Source organism: Bubalus bubalis, chromosome 18 (genome assembly GCF_019923935.1).
Source record: "Bubalus bubalis isolate 160015118507 breed Murrah chromosome 18, NDDB_SH_1, whole genome shotgun sequence".
Taxonomy (NCBI): domain Eukaryota; kingdom Metazoa; phylum Chordata; class Mammalia; order Artiodactyla; family Bovidae; genus Bubalus; species Bubalus bubalis.
In genome coordinates this window covers 3,166,807-3,189,340 of record NC_059174.1, presented here as the reverse complement: position 1 = coordinate 3,189,340, position 22,534 = coordinate 3,166,807, and the positions used below count along the sequence as shown (strand labels likewise).

At 39.3% G+C, this 22,534-nt stretch overlaps 1 protein-coding gene across 1 annotated transcript in view; it reads right to left on the bottom strand.

Moving 5' to 3' along the window:
* CNTNAP4 (contactin associated protein family member 4) overlaps nucleotides 1-22,534 on the bottom strand; it is a 283,423-nt gene that overhangs the window by 231,709 nt on the left and 29,180 nt on the right. The window contains exon 2 of the mRNA XM_045163204.1: nucleotides 7,109-7,219. Within this exon, the coding sequence (XP_045019139.1) occupies nucleotides 7,109-7,219 (111 nt within the window). The remainder of the gene's footprint in view (nucleotides 1-7,108; nucleotides 7,220-22,534) is intronic.

The following is a 22,534-nucleotide window of genomic DNA, read 5'->3' as shown; positions in this document are numbered from 1 at the left end:
AAAAATGTAATCAAGTAGGCTGACAACCAGCAAAAGATAATTAAAATGATCCTGTTTTGTTTCTCTATTTCATTAACATGCAAATGAGATTCATGAAGTTTAATATTGTGTTTTACCAAGAGCCATAGAAACGAATTGAGAATGAAAATGAGTCCTACTGATGGAGATTCCTGATGAGTATATAAATTAATGAAAAAATATGATTTGATTCAACAAATAACACATTATATATATATATATATATATATACACATATACACACACACACACATAGAGAGAATGTGTATGATTTCTTGAACCCCAACAAATGAAATAAAGATAAGTAGTTACATTAAATTTTGCATCTCTTTTCATGGGCCAATCCTATGAAATGTTTTATTACTCAAATGGAGTGGTGGTAAATGTTAAACTGCTTTACTTTTAAAAAGAAGTACAAGATAGAAACTCCACTCTCCGGCCAGTGTGGTGATGGCAGCATCCTCACAGGAGGGACACTGGCTCAGAATCTAGACCAACTCCCTTAGTGGCGAGGAAAGCCCACCTGCCTGTAGTAAGGGATTCAGAACTGTGACAGTAACTTTCACTATAAGGCAAATAAAAGAAACAGCAAGAATTATCTACACAAAAGTATTCAAAGCCCACAAAGTTCTCCTTGTAAACTGAGTAATACAAGGATCTCAGTTATTACTCCCCAATGATAGTCTCACACTAAGAAACACACAAAATTATGGCAACTGTACCCAATAAAAAAGAAACACACATAGAGGAATGTATCAAATAATATCAGATAAAAATTTTTGAATAAACTCAAACTCACGCTGTAGTGTTAGGTATTTATAACACTTATCATATAGCAAAACACACAAACACACAATCCATTTATTCTGTCCAGTGTTCAACGTACTCAAACATTAAACAATAGCACAAAGAATAAGACCAACCAGTAAACTTAGAAGTGGCTGAGGGCTTCCCTGGTGGTCCAGCAGTTAAAACTCCGCCTGCCAATGCAGGGGACACATGTTGTTCAATCCCTGGTCCAGGAAGATTCACATGCTGTGCGGCAGCTAAGCCCGTGCACAAAAACTACTGAGCCCGTGCTCTGCAGCCTGTGCTCTGCACCCAGAGAAGCCACCACAGTGAGCAGCCTACACATTGCAGCTAGAGAGGAGATCCCGCTTTCTACAACCAGAGAAAGCCTGTGTGCAGCAACAAAGACCCAGCATGGCCAAAAATAAATAATAATTAATTAATTTGTAAAACCCACAATATAAGAAGCCATTATATACCCACAGGGTTCCTATAGCTTAGTTGGTAAAGAATCTGCCTGCAATGCAGGAGACCCCAGTTCAATCCTTGGGTCGGGAAGATCCCTGGAGAAGAGAAAGGCTGCCGACTCCAGTATTCTGGCTGGAGAATTCCAGGGACTGTTTAGTCCATGGGGTCGCAAGGAGTCGGACACAAATGAGCAACTTTCACTTTCACTATATACTCACTAGAATAACTAAAAGCTGAAAAAAAGATGTGGCTGATACAGCATGTGAGAAGGGAATAAGAAATGACTGAATCACAGTTTTACTAATATATGATGGTGATGTCTTTTTATGCTTATTAATAGTATTTTTTGGTTAGTATTGCTAATTCTTTTTCCATAGAATACATGAGCAGATGCGTTTTGTCTTAGTATATAGGAAGGGATAACAATGATACTCTGTCTTTAAGTCCATAGAGTTTTGAAATTCCCTTATTTCTACAGTAAGTTGCCATTTAATTATCTGCACTTTTCTTGAAACATACTCAAGCAATCAAACACAACCTACCTAAGAGATAGTCAACAATATGAACTAAGTATTCCCAAAGGAGCATGAAATCTTATTAACTTCCCATTCCTCAACAGAAGAGAAAATCATGTCATTCACATTGAGAATTAAATAAATTTAGGGATGACTATTTTTAAACAACTAGCAACTTTTTTATTGAAGGATAATTGCTTTACAGATTTTGTTGTTGTCTGTCAAACCTCAACATGAATCAGCCATCAGATCAGATCAGTCGCTCAGTCGTGTCCGACTATTTGCGACCCCATGAATCACAGCACGCCAGGCCTCCCTGTCCATCACCAACTCCCGGAGTTCACTCAGATTCATGTCCATCGAGTCAGTGATGCCATCCAGCCATCTCATCCTCTGTCGTCCCCTTCTCCTCTTGCCCCCAATCCCTCCCAGCATCAGGGTCTTTTCCAATGAGTCAGCTCTTCGCATGAGGTGGCCAAAGTACTGGAGTTTCAGCTTTAGCATCATTCCTTTCCAAAGAAATCCCAGGGCTGATCTCCTTCAGAATGGACTGGTTGGATCTCCTTGCAGTCCAAGGGACTCTCAAGAGTCTTCTCCAACACCACAGTTCAAAAGCATCAATTCTTCGGCGCTCAGCCTTCTTCACAGTCCAACTCTCACATCCATACATGACCACAGGAAAAACCATAGCCTTGACTAGACGGACCTTTGTTGGTAAAGTAATGTCTCTGCTTTTCAATATGCTGCCTAGGTTGGTCATAACTTTCCTTCCAAGGAGTAAGTGTCTTTTAATTTCATGGCTGCAGTCACCATCTGCAGTGAGTTTGGAGCCCAGAAAAATAAAGTCTGACACCTGTTTCCACTGTTTCCCCATCTATTTCCCATGAAGTGATGGGACCGGATGCCATGGGTACACATATATCCCCTCCCTTTTGACCCTCCCTCCCATCTCCCTCCCCATCTCACCCCTCTAGGTTGATACAGAGCCCCTGTTTGAGTTTCCTGAGGCATACAGCAAATTCCCGTTGGCTATCTATTTTACATATGGCAATGTAAGTTTCCATGTTACTCTTTCCCACATCTCACCCTCTCTTCCCCCTTCTCACCATGTCCATAAGTCTATTCTCTATGTCTGTTTCTCCACTGCTGCCCTGTAAATAAATTCTTCAGTACCATTTTTCTAGATTCCATATACATGCATTAGAATGCAATATTTATCTTTCTCTTTCTGACTTACTTCACTCTGTATAATAGGTTCTAGGTTCATCCACCTCATTAGAACTGACTCAAAGGCGTTCCTGTTTATGGCTGAGTGATATTCCATTGTGTATATGTACCACAACTTTTTTATCCATCCATCTGTTGATGGACATCTAGGTTGCTTCCATGTTCTAGCTATTGTAATAGTGCTGCAATGAACAATGGGATACATATGTCTCTTTCAATTTTGGTTTCCTCGGGGTATATGCCTAGGAATGGGATTGCTGGGTCATACGGTGCTTTTATTCCTAGTTTTTTAAGGAATCTCTATATCATCTTCCACAGTGGTTGTATCAATTTACAGTCCCACCAAGAGTACAAGAGCATTCCCTTTTCTCCACACCCTCTCCAGCATTTATTGTTTGTAGACTTTTTGTTGATGGCCATTCTGACCAGTGTGACATCATATCTCACCAGTGTGAGGTGATATCTGACTGGTGTGAGGTGATAGTTTTGATTTGCATTTCTGTAATAATGAGTGTTGAGCATCTTTTAATGTATTTGTTAGCCATTTGTATGTCTTCTTTGGAGAAATGTCTGTTTAGGTCTTTTTTCCCACTTTTTGATTGGGTTGTTTGTTTTTCTGGTATTGAGTTGAATGAGCTGCTTGTATATTTTGGAAATTAATCTTTTGTCAGTTGTTTCATTTGCTATTATTTTCTCCCATTCTGAGGGTTGTCTTTTCACCTTGGTTATAGTTTCCTTCGCTGTGCAAAAGCTTTTAAGTTTAATCAGATCCCACTTGTTTACTTTTGGTTTTATTTTCATTACTCTAGGAGGTGGGTCATAAAGGATCTTGCTTCACATCATCGAGTGTTCTACCTATGTTTTCCTCTAAGGATTTATAGTTTCTGGTCTTTCATTTAGGTCTTAAATCCATTTTGAGTGTATCTTTGTGTATGTTATTGGGAAGTGTTCTAATTTCATTCTTTTATATGTAGCTCTCTAGTTTTCCCAGCACCATTTATTGAAGAGGCTGTCTTTGCCCCATTGTATATTCTTGCCTCCTTTGTCAAAAATAAGGTACCCACAGGTGCCTGGGTTTATTTCTGGGATTTCTATCTTGTTCCATTGGTCTATATTTCTGTTTTTGTGCCAGTACCATACTGTCTTGATGACTGTAGCTTTGTAGTATAATCTGAAGTCAGGAAGGCTGAATCCTCCAGTTTCATTCTTCTTTCTCAAGACTGCTTTGGCTATCCAGGGTCTTTCGTGTCTCCATATGAATTGTGAATTTTTTTTGTTCTAGTTCTGTGAAAATTGTCATTGGTAATTTGATAGGGATCACACTGAATCTGTAGATTGCACTTGGTAGTCTAGTCATTTCCACAGTACTGATTCTTCCTACCCAGGAACATGGAATATCTCTCCATCTGTTTCTGTCATCTTTGATTTTTTTCATTAGTGTCTTATTATTTTCTGTGTACAGTTCTTTTTTCTCCTTAGGTAAGTTTTTTCCTAGATATTTAATTCTTTTTGTTGCAAGGGTGAATGGGATTGATGCCTTAGTTTCTCTTTCTGATTTTTCATTGTTAGTATATAGAAATGCAAGTGATTTCTGTGCATTGATTTTGTATCCTGCAATTTTGCTAAATTCACTGATTAGCTCTAGTAATTTTCTGATACTATCTTTAGGGTTTTCTATGTACAGTATCATATCATCTGCAATGAGGGCTTTATTTCTTCTTTTCCAATCTGGATTCCTTTAATTTCTTTTTCTTCTCTGATTGCTGTAGCTAGGACTTCCAGAACTATGTTGAATAATAGTGGACACCCTATTAAATAATAGGACACTCTTAAATAAAGTGGACACCCTTGTTTTGTTCCTGATCTTAGGGGGAATGCTTTCATATATAATTAGCAACTTTTAAAATCACTTCTTGCAAACTTCCTTCTCATCTTAAAACAGAGGATCAGTTACATTTTCATGGCTACTGTATGGAGGAGTAGGGAAACTCTGAACTCACCTCCTCCCATGCGTGCATCAAAATTAAACTACTTAGAGAGCTAACTATCTATGGGAATGACCTGAAGACAAGCAGAAAAGATTTTATATAACTAAAAGCATAAAGAAAAAGCCACAAGAAGACAGGCAAGAAGGACAGAGATACAATCTAGTCAGGACCCCCAGCCCAGGATCAGTGACCCACAAACACGAGGGAAATCATAGTCATAGAGGTCCTCCATAAGGAGCATGTGTCCAAGCCACACATAGGGCTCTCGGCCCAGGAATCCTGCACAGAAAAGATGAGGCCCCAGAAGTCGAGCTTTGAAAAGGAACAGGGCATGTTTGGAAGAGCCAGAGGGCTATGGACAACAGAGACTGCACTCTTAAAGGATGTGTGCAACATCTCACATATGCAAAGTCCCAGTGGAGAGGCAGTCGTTTGAAAGGCACCTGGGTCAGACTCGGTTAATGCCGTTGCAGAGCCTCCCACAGAGACGAGAGGCGGCTGAGACTCCCGTGGGCAACGAGACACTGGTGGCTATTTGTGGAATCTCCGTCTCCTGAGCTGACACCAGCAGTGGCAAGTGCCGTTTTGGAATCCTCTCCCGAGCCCACTAGTGCCAGGAAGCACCACCATCCAGGCTTCCCAGGTGGCACAGTGGTAAAGAATCCACCTGCCAGTACAGGAGATGCAAGAGATGAGGGTTCAATCCCTGGGTCAGGAAGATCCCCTGGAGGAGGAAATGGCAACCCACTCCAGTATTCTTGCCTGGGAAATCCCATGGACAGAGGAGCCTGGCGGGATACAGTGCTGGGGTCACAGAGGCAGACACAACTGAGCACATACGCATAATAACAACATCCAGCAGTGGGTCCACAACAGGCATACACCCCAGGTCACACAGCCAGCCAGCTGGGGGTCAGGCCCCCCCGCCAGCTCACTCACAGTGGGGGCCCAGCCACAGCATGCCTCAACATCACTCACCACCAGGGAAATGCAAATAAGAACCACAATGAAGTATACCTCACACGTGTCAGAATGGCTATAATCCAAAAGGCGACATCACAACTATCAGTAACAAACGTTAGGGAAGATGCAGAGGAAAGGGAATCCCGGTGCACTGTTGGTGGAATTGTTAACTGGTGCAGCACTGAGGTTCCTCCAAAAATTAAAAACAGAGCTACCATAAAGTCCAGCAACTTCACTTCTGGGTATTTACCCCAAGAAAATAAAAGCATGAAAAAGATATATGCCCTCCTATGTTCACTGCGGCATTATTTACAATAGCCAAGGAATGGAAACAATCAAAGTGTCCTCTATAGATGAGTCAATGAAGAAGATGCAGTATATACATATACAATGGAATATCTATTTTTCATTAAAAAGTGAAATCTTACCATTTGTGATAACTTAGATGAATCTAGAGGGTATTAAGTGAAATAAGTCAAAGACAAAACTGTATGACTGCACTTATATCTGGAATCTACAAAACAAACAAAATGAAATCAGACCCATAGAGACAGAAAAGTAAGAGGCGGTTGCCACAGAAGGAATGGAAGGTTGAGGGAATGAATAATATAGGTGAAAGAAATTAGGAGGTACAAAATTCCATTTATAAAATAAATAAGTCATAGGATATAATATACGGCATAGGGAATATGGTAATAATACTGTAATATCTTTGGTTACTAGACTTAACATGGTGATCACTTCAAAGTGTATTTCAATGTCAAACGAATATACTGCACACCTGAAACTAAAATTGTACAGTGTATCAACTATATTTCAATTAAAAATAAAAATTTTAAAGAAAAGTTTATTTTATAAGATACATTTTAAAAAATCACCGGATTGAGGGAATTCAATTCTTTGGGTGCTAAAACGATGATGCAAGATATTTAAATAGTTGCATCACTTTGCCATTCCAGAACCAATCCCAAATGTCATGTACAACCCATCAGTTTCTGCCATTTGCTTATTTACAAATTTACTTCCTTTTATAATTTACTTCCTTTCACAATGTATCACTTAACAATGATTGTACTAGAAGAGAATGGAAGATGAATGAGATTCATCATGAACCAATCAGAGCAGAAAAAGCAGACTTACCATCTCTTCGGTTTAACCTTGCAAACCCAGGACCATGAGTGCTAGAGAGCTCAGAAGAACTGCTGAATGATGCTTGAGACAAGGTAGACACCAGAGGGTCATCACAATTATCTGCCAAAAGGAAAAATTCCACATTCAGGTTAGTAGCCTGCTGACAGCTTACTAGGATTCAATAGATAAAACAAATAAAGAAAATAAAACAAATAAACCTAACAATATGCCCACTGCTTATATATAGTAAACACTCAACAAGAGAAAAAGAATTTAAAGACAGGACAATATGGAAATGGAGAAAGAAAACTACATAGAAATTACAAAATAGTATTTTGAGGTAGAAACAGTTTACTTAAACAAGAAACAAAAATATCTCATCAGTATACCTAATTTACACAAATAAATGTATATTATTTAACTACATTAAAAGTAAGAACTTAGAGCTGTCAAAAGACAGGTGAAGTGAAGTAACAACATGAGCAAAGTATTCCTGGAACAGTTTACAATTAGTTTTGCAAATGAAGGGAAACAAAACAAAAAATAAGGAGAAACAAAAACTCCTTTCAAATCAGTTAGAAAACACACTAGGAAAAAATGACACAAAACCAGAGCAGAGAGTTCACAGCACAGAACCACTTTAAAATGATACTCAAACTCAAAGCGTAAATTAACACTACTATTAGATACTATTTTACAGAGCTTCCCTGGTGGCTCAGACCTTAAAGCGTCTGCCTGCAGCACGGGAGACCCGGGTTTGATCCCTGGGTTGGGAAGATCCCCTGGAGAAGGAAATGGCAACTCACTCCGGTATTCTTGCCTGGAAAATCCCATGGACAGAGGAGCCTGGTGGGCTACAGTCCATGTGGGTGCAAAGAGTCGGACACGACTGAGAGACTTCACTTTCACTTCACAGACAGTAGGCCAGCAAGATTTAATACATCTGACAACACCAGATGGTCTAGACAATGTGGGCCAAGAGAAGCTCCAACATCCTGCCAGTGGCAGTGTACACATGAGAATCTACTTTAAAAAAAAAAACAATTTATCATCAGCTTGCTTATTTTGAACCTCTGCTTCCCAAGGCCCATCGCCCCGCTGACAGGTATGTCCGCCTCGGCAGAGCCGCCGGATAAGGGTGTTACACAAATGCTAGAGTTAACTATCTGCCATCAGGAAAGCGGGGAGCGTTCACCTAGAGCAGCTCTTGTGTTTGTTCACAGGGATACGTGTGCAGTTTCTAGCAACAATGCTCATAGCAGCAAAAACGGACAATCTGAACATTTACTGATCATATAAGAGATAAATAAATCACAGTACTTTTCACAATGGAATAACATACAGCAGTAAAAGGAACTACACCAACGGACACCAAAAGAAAAAACAAAAAGGTGCGATCTTAGAAATACAAATTTTAATGGAAAAATTGCTATAGAAGACCATATAATATATGTTGATAGCTTTGAGAATCTTAAAAACAAGCAAAGCTAAATAAAACATTATTTAGGGACATATGTGATGAGGAAAATACTATTAAAAAACTAAGAAATGAAAAGCTCAGAATTCAAGACAGTGGTCACTTCTGAAGGAAGGCAGGGTGTGTGTGTGTGTGTGTGTGTGTGTGTGTGTACATTCCCATACATACGTGTATATATCAATAGGTATATAAGGGTATATATGAAATACATATATACATGTCTTATTATCTATTCTATTATGTATGTCACATAGCCAATAAAAGGGAAGGCACAAACACTAAGGAAAAGTGTAAGAATAGTCTCATGTTGACATTTTATTCAGCTAACTCTTCATTTCATGCAGTCTTTAGATTTTCACATTATATAATTACTAAACGGTAGCCATTTTTGCTCTTACCAGATAATATTTCTCTTATATTTAGGATTTAACATATGTTGGTAATTAAAAATCATGCACGATTATTGTCACAATTTTTAATTTAACAATGAACATTTTAATTTAAATAAATCTAGGAATTACATGGAGAAGGCAATGGCACCCCACTCCAGTACTCTTGCCGGGAAACTCCCATGGACGGGGGAGCCTGGTAGGCTGCAGTCCATGGTGTCACGAAGAGTCAGACACGACTGAGAGACTTCGCTTTCACTTTTCACTTTCATGCATTGGAGAAGGAAATGGCAACCCACTCCAACGTTCTTGCCTGGAGAATCCCAAGCACGGAGAAGCCTGGTAGGCTGCCATCTACGGGGTCGCACAGAGTCAGACACGACTGAAGCGATTTAGCAGCAGCAGGAATTACATAGATTCACCTGAAATTTTGTGAAGTCTATGCATTTGGAACATGGTTTTTTTTTTAACTGTCACTAGTTGTTTTATTGCTTAAATATTCAAACTACAATATTCTTCTGCAGTGCTGCTATTTGAAATATACACTTCTCCTTCAAGTTAAAGGTTTAAAGTATAAATGGTTAGTAAAAATTTACCAACTTCACATTTGAATGCTTTTCAAAAGAATTTGCTAAAGATAGCATTCATTTTTTAGGATTGTCTCATTTTCATTTAAAGTCCACTTTTTCTTCTTTCACATCTTAAATTCTTTAACTCTTAAAACAGACTGATAACTGGTTCAGAGTTCCTGCATGTCTATCGATCGGCTTAAGTACTGACACTGTCAATCCCGTTGTAATTCAAGTGTTAAGAATGGAGCTGGAGGAATCAACCTACCTGACTTCAGGCTCTACTACAAAGCCACAGTTATCAAGGCAGTATGGTACTGGCACAAAGACAGAAATATAGATCAATGGTACAAAACAGAAAGCCCAGAGATAAATCCACGCACATGTGGACACCTTATCTTTGACAAAGGAGGCAAGAATATACAATGGATTAAAGATAATCTCTTTAACAAGTGGTGCTGGGAAATCTGGTCAACCACTTGTTAAAGAATGAAACTAGAACACTTTCTAACACCATACACAAAAATAAACTCAAAATGGATTAAAGATCTAAATGTAAGACCAGACACTATAAAACTCCTAGAGGAGAACATAGGCAAAACACTCTCTGACATACATCACAGCAGGATTCTCTATGACCCACCTCCCAGAATATTGGAAATAAAAGCAAAAATAAACAAATGGGACCTAATTAACCTTAAAAGCTTCTCCACATCAAAGGAAACTATTAGCAAGGTGAAAAGGCAGCCTTCAGAATGGGAGAAAATAATAGCAAATGAAGCAACTGACAAACAACTAATCTCAAAAATATACAAGCAACTCCTACAGCTCAACTCCAGAAAAATAAACGACCCAATCAAAAAATGGGCCAAAGAACTAAATAGACATTTCTCCAAAGAAGACATACAGATGGCTAACAAACACATGAAAAGATGCTCAACATCACTCATTATCAGAGAAATGCAAATCAAAACCACTATGAGGTACCATTTCACGCCAGTCAGAATGGCTGCGATCCAAAAGTCTATAAGCAATAAATGCTGGGGAGGGTGTGGAGAAAAGGGAACCCTCTTCCACTGTTGGTGGGAATGCAAACTAGTACAGCCACTATGGAGAACAGTGTGGAGATTCCTTAAAAAACTGGAAATAGAACTGCCTTATGATCCAGCAATCCCACTGCTGGGCATACACACTGAGGAAACCAGAAGGGAAAGAGACACGTGTACCCCAATGTTCATCGCAGCACTGTTTATAATAGCCAGGACATGGAAGCGACCTAGATGCCCATCAGCAGATGAATGGATAAGAAAGCCGTGGTACATATACACAATGGAGTATTACTCAGCCATTAAAAAGAATACATTTGAATCAGTTCTAATGAGGTGGATGAAACTGGAGCCTATTATACAGAGTGAAGTAAGCCAGAAAGAAAAACACCAATACAGTATATTAATGCATATATATGGAATTTAGAAAGATGGTAACAATAACTCTGTGTACGAGACAGCAAAAGAGACACTGATGTATAGAACAGTCTTAGGGACTCTGTGGGAGAGGGAGAGGGTGGGGAGATTTGGGTGAATGGCATTGAAACATGTATAATATCATATATGAAACGAGTCTCCAGTCCAGGTTCGATGCACGATACTGGATGCTTGGGGCTGGTGCACTGGGACGACCCAGAGGGATGGTATGGGGAGGGAGGAGGGAGGAGGGTTCAGGATGGGGAACACATGTATACCTGTGGCGGATTCATTTCGATATTTGGCAAAACTAATACAATTTGTAAAGTTTAAAAATAAAATAAAATTAAAAAAAAAAAAGAAGTGTAGACATAAAAAGACATAACAGTTCGTGAAGTGTTACACTCAAGCAACAACCAGAATGCTTCCGTATGCTGTGGAAACTATGATGTATGTGTTTGTGTGCACAAATGAGCACATACATGTATGGCGAGTGTGCATGTGTGGGTGTTGTGTCAACCGAAACTATAATAACTTGTGAATCACTATCAGTATTCGGGTATAAATGTGACCCAAAAAAGCTAGGCTGTTTCACTGCAATTCACAGTCAATTATGCAGATTCAACTCCATGATTCAGATGTAAAATGACTCTCTAGTGCAATCACTCTAGAGGTCATACACTTATTGCACATTTGTTTTTGCCACTATAAATTGAGAATCAATACTGTTCTATTTTTAGCTTAAAAAGAATGAGATTAATCTAAGAGAAGGGGTGTTTACCCCATCTGTGGGAAGAAGGACACGTGATATGGGAAAGGGATCAGCGGGGTGGGCAGGGTGGAGTTGGGGGCGGGGGGCGGGTGGTGGGGGGGAGCCGGGAATAGACGAGGGCTGCAGTGTCAGCTACAGTTCTAGCTGTCGGCCTGAGTTGTGGTTGCATGAGTATATACATTTCCCCACAATCTGTGGCATGTTTAGCAGTAAATATTCTAAAGTTATCCTTACATAGAACTAATAATAATGAACACACGCGTTCAGTGAGCACTCTGCTAAGAACTTAGAACCGTTTCACACGTGTGAAGTGAAGTATAAGTCGCTCAGTTCTGTCGGACTCTTTGGGACCCCATGGACTATAGAGCCCATGGAATTCTCTAGGCCAGAATACTGGAGTGGGTAGACTTTCCCTTCTCCAGGGGATCTTCCCAACCCAGGGATCGAACCCAGGTCTCCTGCATTGCAGGGGGATTCTTGTCCAGCTGAGCCACAAGGGAAGCCCAAGAATACTGGAGTGGGTAGCCTATCCCTTCTTCAGCAAATCTACCGATTTTTACCATTCCTCTTTGAGATACTAATATTACTTTAGATGAGGTAAAATTGAGACACAGAATTTGGTTAATTTGCTCATCTCCTTGTGATGAGATCATGATATATTTAAATACTACATCAGATCATCCTAATATCTGGTCCCTTCACCAAGTACATATGTAATATATGTAAATATATACTATATGTATGTACTATACAGATAGTTATATATTAGTAACAATGTATTATATACATCTAATATGTATATGTATAATATTTATACTTATGCATAATACATAGCACAGTATAGTTATACTAAAGTGTCATGCATTTATTATATATATACAATTATGCATATAATATATATTTACAACTATAATGCATATATGTACAGGCATGACATACATATATTACAATATACATATGCGTATTACAAAATGTATGTGTATACATATGTATATATAGTATACTGCCAGGAGCCAGCGTGAGGACCTCCGCCCGTGGTAAAGGTCATGAGGAAGGAGGCTCGACATACGCAAAGGCGGGATCGAGCCTCAGGAGTCCCCCTGGAAATTCTCAAGCATCTACCCCCAAAACCAGAGCCTGCCTACTTTACTACTTTGTGCTCTCACCTACACCTCTGACTTTACGGGGGGCTGTCCCCCACCACCTCTTTCGGAGAAGGAGTTAACTTACAGCTCCAGTTAATAATAATTCCTGGGTGTGATAGGAGTGTTTCAACCTACAAACTCCTCTGAAGGTTCTCTAGCCTGCCTGACAGGTTTGTCCGGCCACATGTGATTGCTCACAGCCTCCCAACTGTGAGAGGCACGAGATGCTTTAAACCTTCTAAAAACAGGTTCTTTAGAGAAGTTAGAAAACTATTAGTATAGTATAGTGGGCTGATTAGAAATTGTATTGGTGAAGGGTTTTTCATTTGTTGAGCCAATGTTTACTGCTAAGTCTCCACATCCCCTGCCCTTATACACATTAATGAATATATAGAAGAAATAAGTATTAACCTTTGATATTAATCACGTTGGGCCTTAGGCTAAGCAAATTCTTTCCTTAATTAAAACCCACTACACCCTCACCCTATAGAAATGTAACTTTATCTGGTACCTTCGGAAGGTGGCGCCTGTTTTAAGAATAATCACCCCTGGAGAAATAAGTGTTCTGGTTGACTGACCACTGTCACAAGGAGAGGGTCATAAATTGTCAGCAGGCCCCCTGGCCAGGAGATGATGTAACACCCCTAAGACCTCTGTATACATCTGTATGAAGCACCTGACTTTAATAACAGTCAGGACTGCTGACCCTGCGTGACTTTTTTTTTTAATTTTATTTTATTTTTAAACTTTACAAAATTGTATTAGTTTTGCCAAATATCGAAATGAATCTGCCACAGGTATACATGTGTTCCCCATCCTGAACCCTCCTCCCTCCTCCCTCCTCATACCATCCCTCTGGGTCGTCCCAGTGCACCAGCCCCAAGCATCCAGTATCGTGCATCGAACCTGGACTGGCGACTCGTTTCATACATGATATTATACATGTTTCAATGCCATTCTCCCAAATCTTCCCACCCTCTCCCTCTCCCACAGAGTCCCTAAGACTGTTCTATACATCAGTGTCTCTTTTGCTGTCTCGTACACAGAGTTATTGTTACCATCTTTCTAAATTCCATATATATGCATTAATATACTGTATTGGTGTTTTTCTTTCTGGCTTACTTCACTCTGTATAATAGGCTCCAGTTTCATCCACCTCATTAGAACTGATTCAAATGTATTCTTTTTAATGGCTTAGTAATACTCCATTGTGTATATGTACCACAGCTTTCTTATCCATTCATCTGCTGATGGACATCTAGGTCGCTTCCATGTCCTGGCTATTATAAACAGTGCTGCGATGAACACTGGGGTACACGTGTCTCTTTCCCTTCTGGTTTCCTCAGTGTGTATGCCCAGCAGTGGGATTGCTGGATCATAAGGCAGTTCTATTTCCAGTTTTTTAAGGAATCTCCACACTGTTCTCCATAGTGGCTGTACTAGTTTGCATTTCCACCAACAGTTTAAGAGGGTTCCCTTTTCTCCTGCGTGACTTTTTTTTTTTTTTTTTTTTTTTTTTTAAAGTTGAATGTCTGTTTTTATTTATTTTTTTTTTTTTTATTTTTATTTTTTTTTTTTTAATTTTATTTTATTTTTAAACTTTACATAACTGTATTAGATTAGCCTGCGTGACTTTTGTATAACATCTCAGTGTATAAAAACAGACCCTGGAAAAATAAAAAATGGGATCAGTTCCTCGAAAGACTGGTCTCCCCATGTCGTTTTCTCTCCTTCTGGCTGAATTATCTGGAACGTGGAGGCTCGTCAAGCCTACTAACTATGCCTGGGCTTCTAAGATCTGACCAGGGAGGCCTTAGTGTCTCCTCTCCTTCAGGAGAATGGGAGGACGCCTGCAGCCTACGTAGGTGACGTAAATTCCTTGCCTTGGAATTTTACTAGCTTTCCACGTAAACCAAGTTATTCAGCCTCTTTTCTCCACTGAATTTTTCTACTGAGCTATCCTCATTCTATTACTCTTTATATCTCTAATTAATATTTAATTAAAGCTATCGTATCCTGATTGCCGAAGCCGTCTCTCCTTCGAATTTCCCTGGATCCACCAGGGCTGGACCCCGGCAGCATACACAAGCTGACCCTGTATAAATGCTAAGTTGGCCATCAATCATAAGTTTAACTGATGGCGTAGACTTATTCTGTGGCCTTCTTAGGTAGGCCCCGGGGATGGCCCTCCAAAGGCTCCCCCTCCTTCTTGAAAGCACCCTATCTCACTACCTCTAGAGTCCAAGGAAGCAATGGCATAGGGCACAGCATCCAGGTGAGGAAAGAGGGAGGAAGTGCTGGAGCCTAGCAGGGGCCAGAAGAAAAGAGAGGATACTGTTTCCAAGCTGAGGAGAGCTGTAGGCATTTATCCACAGAAATACAGACTTATGTATTTATGTGTAAATATTTTTATATTCACATATTACATATGTATTAATATACATGTATTTACTTCCATATATTATAATATTTATATTATACATACATGTGACATACATTCTTCACTTGTACATACAATATGTAGTATAATTTCATGTGCTCAGTCACTCAGTCATATCCAACTCTTCTGTGACCCCATGAACTGTAGCCCACCAGGCTCCTCTGTCCATGGGATTTCCCAGGCAAGAATACTGTAGTGGGTTGCCATTCCCTTCTCCAGGGGATCTTCCCAACCCAGGAATTGAACCCAGGTCTCCTGCATTGCAGCAGATTCTTTACCATCTGAGCCACCAGGGAAACCCTTGAAGTATCCCTGAGACAAATATTGTATGGCATTACTTATATGTGGACATGCTCAGTCATGTCCAACTCTTTGTGACACCATGGACTGTAGCCCACCAGGCTCCTCTGTCCATGGGATTTCCCAGGCTAGAATACTGGACCGGGTTGCCATTTCCTTCTCCAGAGGATCTTCCTGACCCAGGATTGAACCTGCATCTGTTGCATTGGTAGGAGGATTCTTTACCACTGAGCCACCAGGGAAGCCCAAAAGGGACACAGTAGAGTGTGAAACACTTCAGTCACCAGTGAAATTTAAAAACACTGTCATCAAGGGGGAAGGCTTCTACAAATCAAAAGGGTAGCAAGGTATGTTTGGTTAATTTGTGTTTTTTTCTATCAGAGGAAGAAACGAACATCACTCTTTCTACTCTATGCTTTTTCAAAATGATATTACTCTTTATACAACTTTTCATAGTCATATTAGAATTTCCACATTAAACTTGATATATAGTGAGAAATAATAATAATGTATAACATATAACTTAATACATTAAATTATAATTATTAAGTTATACATTATTAATACATAATAATGAATGATGTATAATATAATAATGTATATTATTATTTTGTCTTTTTGTAATTACAGAATTTTTGTTAATTTTTTCATATATTTGTTTTGATTCACTTTTTTAGAGAATTATATTAGAATATACATATCTATACATATTACTATACATACATAATTATTTTAGAATATACATTCACCCTGGAGGGGGCATGGCAACCCACTCCAGTACTCTTGCCTGGAGAATCCCCATGGACAGAGGAGCCTGGCGGGCTACAGTCCCTGGGGTCTGAAAGAGTTGGACATGACAGAGTGACTGAGCACACACACACACACACACACACACACATTCTAAGGGAAAAAATTACCTGCAATACGATCCGTACTAAGATAATAGGTGTATGTTATTGGCTGTTTATGTTCTTGGTGATGTATGTGTATTAAATACCGACAAATACCTTACACCATTTGATACTATTAATTCCATTGTACGATTGAGGAGGAAGGGACACAGTAGTTAAACGATTTACCCAAAGTCACAGAGCTGCTGTTCTGAGGCACACACTGTTGAAATTGGTAATCTAAAGTATACTTGCAAAAATAGGGCTGATTTTCAGTAACATTCAGCTTAGTTGCCACTGAGTAAAACAACTTTCTCTGTTATTTGGAAGACCTGCTGAAATCAGTTGCATGCTTCCTGACGAATCACGTTTCCCATGGAAAACTCACTACAGAAGGGTAGGACAGGGCAGAAAAGGACAAGCAGGAAAGATGCTTAATACCTTCAGAAACTTTCCATACGCCAGAGGTGAGGCCTCCCCTGGGAGCTGTAGAGACATTGCATCTCAGTCGTTTCCGAAAACAGTTGACTGTTTAGACCTATTAGAATCCAAACATTCCATTGACAGATTGAGGATTAGTAATGCCTTTCCCTTCAAGAAATCTATTTCCTTAAAACGCTTTATTCCAATCTGTATTATTGAAATTGTCATTCAGTTGAAGTTGGAAATAATGGACTAATTTAGGAAAAGTGTGGAATTTTGCTGACATACATCAAAAATATTGCATACAAGGCAAGCTTTCATCCCCAAAGTGAGAATACAATATTGTTCTTTAACCATAAGTCCAACCTGAGTTAGTTCTACAGATTATTCAGGTCCAGTTTCACTTCAGAAGGAGTCCCATCTTCCGGCCCTAGCATGACACAGGATCCAGACCCTGATAACCACTCCTGCCCAATGAGAGACCAAATATACAAATGGACAATGACCATACTTTTGACCATGTGCAAAAATAGAACCTCATAATCTGTAGCAACAAGCCCAGGAGCCAACCTACTATCCTCAGTAGCCTGTACAGGAAACCAAACAATAACTGCTGTAGCAACTGGCTCCAAATAGCCAACACTTGGTAAATACCTTACATCTTCCCAACTTGTGTGCCTGCTTCCAACTTGTGTGAGTGTGTGCTCAATTGCTCAGTTGTGTCTGACTCTTGGCGACCCCATGGACTGTAGCTTGCCAGGCTCCTCTGTCCAGGGGATTAACCAGGCAAGAATACTGGCTCAGGTTGCCATTTCCTCCTCCAGGGGATCTTCCCAACCCAGGGATGAAACTTGCATCTCTTATGTTTCCTGCATTGGTAGGCAGATTCTTTACCACTGAGACACCTGGACTGGATAAATCTCTGCCAAATACAAAGGAACCGAAATATGTACACCTAATCAATCACATAGGATGGCTCACTCCTGATTACCATGTCTACAGTGTCCCCCTGCAAACAGCTTGCAATCAAAGCATACATGATGCCTTCTTTTGTGTGTTTTTTTTTCCCCACAATATAGCTTTCCCTCACCCCCTGCCAGCATTTGAGTCTCTGCAGAACACAAGTGATGGTAGCTGACTCCCTTGCTATAGCAAGCTCTGAATGAAGAGTCTGTGCTCTCAACGAAGGAAACTATAAACAAGGTGAAAAGCCCTCAGAATGGGAGAAAATAATAGCAAACAAAACAACTGACAAAGAATTAATCTCCAAAATATATAAGCAGCTCATGCAGCTCAATACCAGAAAAATGAACAATCCAATCAAAATGTGTGCAAAAGACCTAAACAGACATCTCTTCAAAGAAGACATACAGATGACTAACAAACTAATGAAAAGACGCTCAACATCACTCATTATTAGAAAAATGAAAATCACACCCACAATGAGTTATCATCTCACCCTGGTCAGAATGGCCATCGTCAAACAGTCTACAAACAATAAATGCTGGAGAGGGTATAGAGAAAAGGGAATCCTCTTACACTGTTGGTGGGAATGCAAACTCGTACAGCCACTATGGAGAACAGTGTGGAGATTCCTTAAAAAACTGGAAATAGAACTGCCATACGACCCAGCAATCCCTCTGCTGGGCATACACACTGAGGACACCAGAACTGAAAGAGACATGTGTACCCCAATGTTCACTGTAGCACTGTTTACAATAGCTAGAACATGGAAGCAACCTAGATGTCCATTGGCAGATGAATGGACAAGGAAGTTGTGGTACATATTACTCAGCTATAAAACGGAATGCATTTGAGTCAGTTCTAATGAGGTGGATGAACTTAGAGCCTATTATACAGAGTGAAGTAAATCAGAAAAAGAAAGACAAGTACAGTATATTAACGCATATATATGGAATTTAGAAAGACAGTTCTGATGATCCTACATGCAGGGTGGCAAAGGAAACACAGATGTAAAGAACAGACTTTTGGACTCAGAGGAAGAAGGTGAGGGTGGGATGATTTGAGAGTATAGCATTGAAACATGTATATCACCATATATAATGATGGTAATGATGACCAGTGCGAGTTTGATGCATGAAGCAGGGCACCCAAAGACAGTGCATGGGGACAACCCAGAGAGATAAGATGGGGAAGAAAGGAGGGGGTTTCAGGATAGGGGGGACACATGTATACCTGTGACTGATTCATGTTGATGTATGGCAAAAGCCATCATAATTTTGTAATTATCCTCCAATTAAAATTAATTAATTGGAAAAAAAGTCTGTGCTTTTTCTCATTTCGGTGGCCTTCATTGATTTCCATGTCAATGAGGTCCTCCCAGCTATGCAGGTTCATCCTCACAGTTATAACCACCCTAAGCATTCACTCAGCACATCAAAGAAACGCCACAGAAGCCCATCCTAAGAATTTACAGAAGTCCCAGTTTATGTTTGAAAAGTAGCATCAATCTCTTGATTTTATATATATATATATATATATATATATATATATATATATATATATATCACTTTTATGGAACATGCACCTATAGTAATTCATCCTAGCTACAGAGTATTGTGTTGACCAAAAACCGTTTTCTGGAACAATCTGAACAACCTTTCTGGCCAATCCAATACAATCACGGAGGGAGGTTTATAACTTGCCCATGACTTGCCCTATTCCAGGTCGCTATGACTTGCTTTGTCTGGGGTGTAGTTTAGCCAGGACCATGCTAATTTGGAAACCACTAAAATAGACTTGCAAATTAATTTCTACCCAATGGAGAGCTTTGTTCCTTTTGCAAACCTCTTTATGCTTTTTGTACTGTTTCATGAAGCTATTTAAAGATTGAAGAAATGGCTGTGGTATCACACCCCATCCCTTCTCCCTGTGTAAGTATGTCAACTGGCAGTGTGTGCAGGCAGCTACCACATAGTGACATTCTGGTGAGAAAAAAGAAAAAAGAAATTGTAAGGAGTAGTGATGATACAACTGGGCATGAATAAAATATAAGTTTTCATAAGAGTAGGTGACAAAATATGGGCCTATCCTGATTTTTCTCTCTCATCATTACCTAAAATAACATTTAACTCAATTAGCTACCACTGAGTATAGATCACTGCTAAATTCCTTAGCTTGTATACTGATCTGTCTTTGACATGAAAATTAACATTCACTGAGGATACCACTGTTAGATATAAGACAAGCATGAGCTTCTAACTTTGTCAATCAGTCGCTTAAATCTAAAAAATAACATATTGCTGCAACTCAAAACAAGTAAATATTTATCAGTATTTTTTCTAGAGCTGAGTCAAAGACAAAAATGATTTTCTAGTTTTCAAGAATTCATTTCTGGTAGCAGCCTATAAGTTTCTATGCATTTTCTTCTACATAAGCCATGGGTGATTTATATATACATACTCATATATATACACATATGTATAAATATGTATATATGCACATATATATCTAGGCATATATATATATATAATATATATAAATACTCTTTGATGTTAATAGGATAAACTTTCACTTGGAAGCAAACATTGGCTTACATACCCCAAATTACAGCCTTGAATAGCTTTCCCAGTTAATGGATTAATGGGAAGGCAGTTAACTTTTAATGACAGCACAGCTGGAGGCTGATTGATTTTAGAGGTTTAATAGCAACTATTCAAAGTCCAGGTATTAGGACAAGGAGACCTACAAATTCACCAAACAAAACCGTCCAAAGGTGAAAGGGTGGAAGAAATAATTAAAAAGTAGAGACAGTATCAGAGTTCTAGGAATCTGTACACAACACAAGCCTTTACTGACAGATAAATGACCACATGTGACACCATGATGATGTTCCTGAATCTAAGTGCCTCCTGCTCGCTGTACAACAGGCCAGTATATAAAGAGACAAGTTGTTGGGGTGGGGAATAGCAACTTTCTTTGAAAAGCTGGCAGAGCGAAAAGATGGTAGACTCATTGCCTGATGGAATTCAGGCTTCTTCCAAGAAGGGCACAAGTAAAATCAAACTTTTCCTGGTTCTGGCCAGCCTCCAAGGGGATGTGTTAATTTCTTCCTCCCTGCTGTCATTCACTGGTGGGCCTGGTCAAGATGTTTCCTGTGAGCTAAACAAGGATATTTTAGCTTAATGCACATTACCTAGGGGGCAGGGGCACCAGAGAAGGGCCTTTATGTATAAATTAAGTTTATAGGCAACATCCCTTTAGTGATTAACTTGCAAAAGAATGTAAAAGTTTCTTCTCTATTACAATAAATAGATTTAAGACTTGTAACCATATCTCAAATTCATTCTTTTTATGACCAAGTCTAAATTTCAGAACTGACTTTTGACTAAAAAAGGACTTAAAGAGAAAAGCTTTAAGCAAGTATAAAATTCAAAATCATTCAAATAATAGATTGCAGAATACACTAGGATTAAAACAGAGCTATAAAGGGTTCTCTCATAAATTTTGGATTTTTTTGGAGTGGAGGTGGGGAGAGTTTTAGAACATTAATAGGTGTGTAACATGGATATGATAAAGTATGCTTTGAATTAATGAAGAGGAAGCCCAGTCAAAAGAAAATGCTCATGTAAGATTAAAAATGCACAGTTGGAAAAAATGACAATAGAGTAAAAATGATGTTCACTAACATGAGGTTTATGCTGTTGACAATCTCAACATACAACATATAGTCAAGCAAGAAAAGTGATGAGAGGCTTAGAAAGTATCACATATAAATAAATCCAAGGAAGTTCTGTCTATACTTGCTCATACACAGATTCTGCAATGTACGCAAAGTGAGCTCATACGTAGGAGTTTATGTGAATCCTCATCCATTTATTGCAAACAATATAGATTAACTTGCCTTTAAACCTATGATAGAACAACTAAAGTCAAATGGCAATGAAGGTGAGTCTTTAAAAGAAAATAGGTTTAGATGTTGAGTGTAAAGAACTTTTCTTCCATCTTTTTCTTTCTAATAGGTTCATATAAAGACTCTGTGGAGTGATACTCATATTAATACAAACAACTTGTTTTTCACAGCCGAGGAACAGAGGCAGAGGAATGGCCACTGTATTAGATTCCTGTTGCTGCTGTAACAAATTACCACAAACTTAGTGTCTTAAAGCAACACAAATGTATTAGCTTACAGTTCAGGAGGTCAGAAGGCCAAAATTAGTTTCACCGAGCTAAAGTCAAGATATCAGCAGGGTGATATTCCTTCCCAAGCTCTACAGGAGAATCTGTTTCCTTCCCCTTTCCAGCTTGCAGAGGCCGACTGCATTGTGCACGGGCCTCTGATCTCTGCTTGCATCATCGTATCTTCTTCCTGACTGCCCTGCCTCCTTCTTACACTTATTCTTGTGATTATCCTGGACCCAACTGGATAATCCAAGATAATATCACCATCTCAAAAGCCTTAATCTAATCACATCTATGAAGTCCCTTTGCCAGTCACTTTGTAAGGTAACAAATTCAAAGACTCCAGGGATTAGGAGGTGGACATCCCTTAAAGGCCCTGTCCTAGCTACCACAACTGCCAAACTGTAGGTGTAGAATCAGAAATG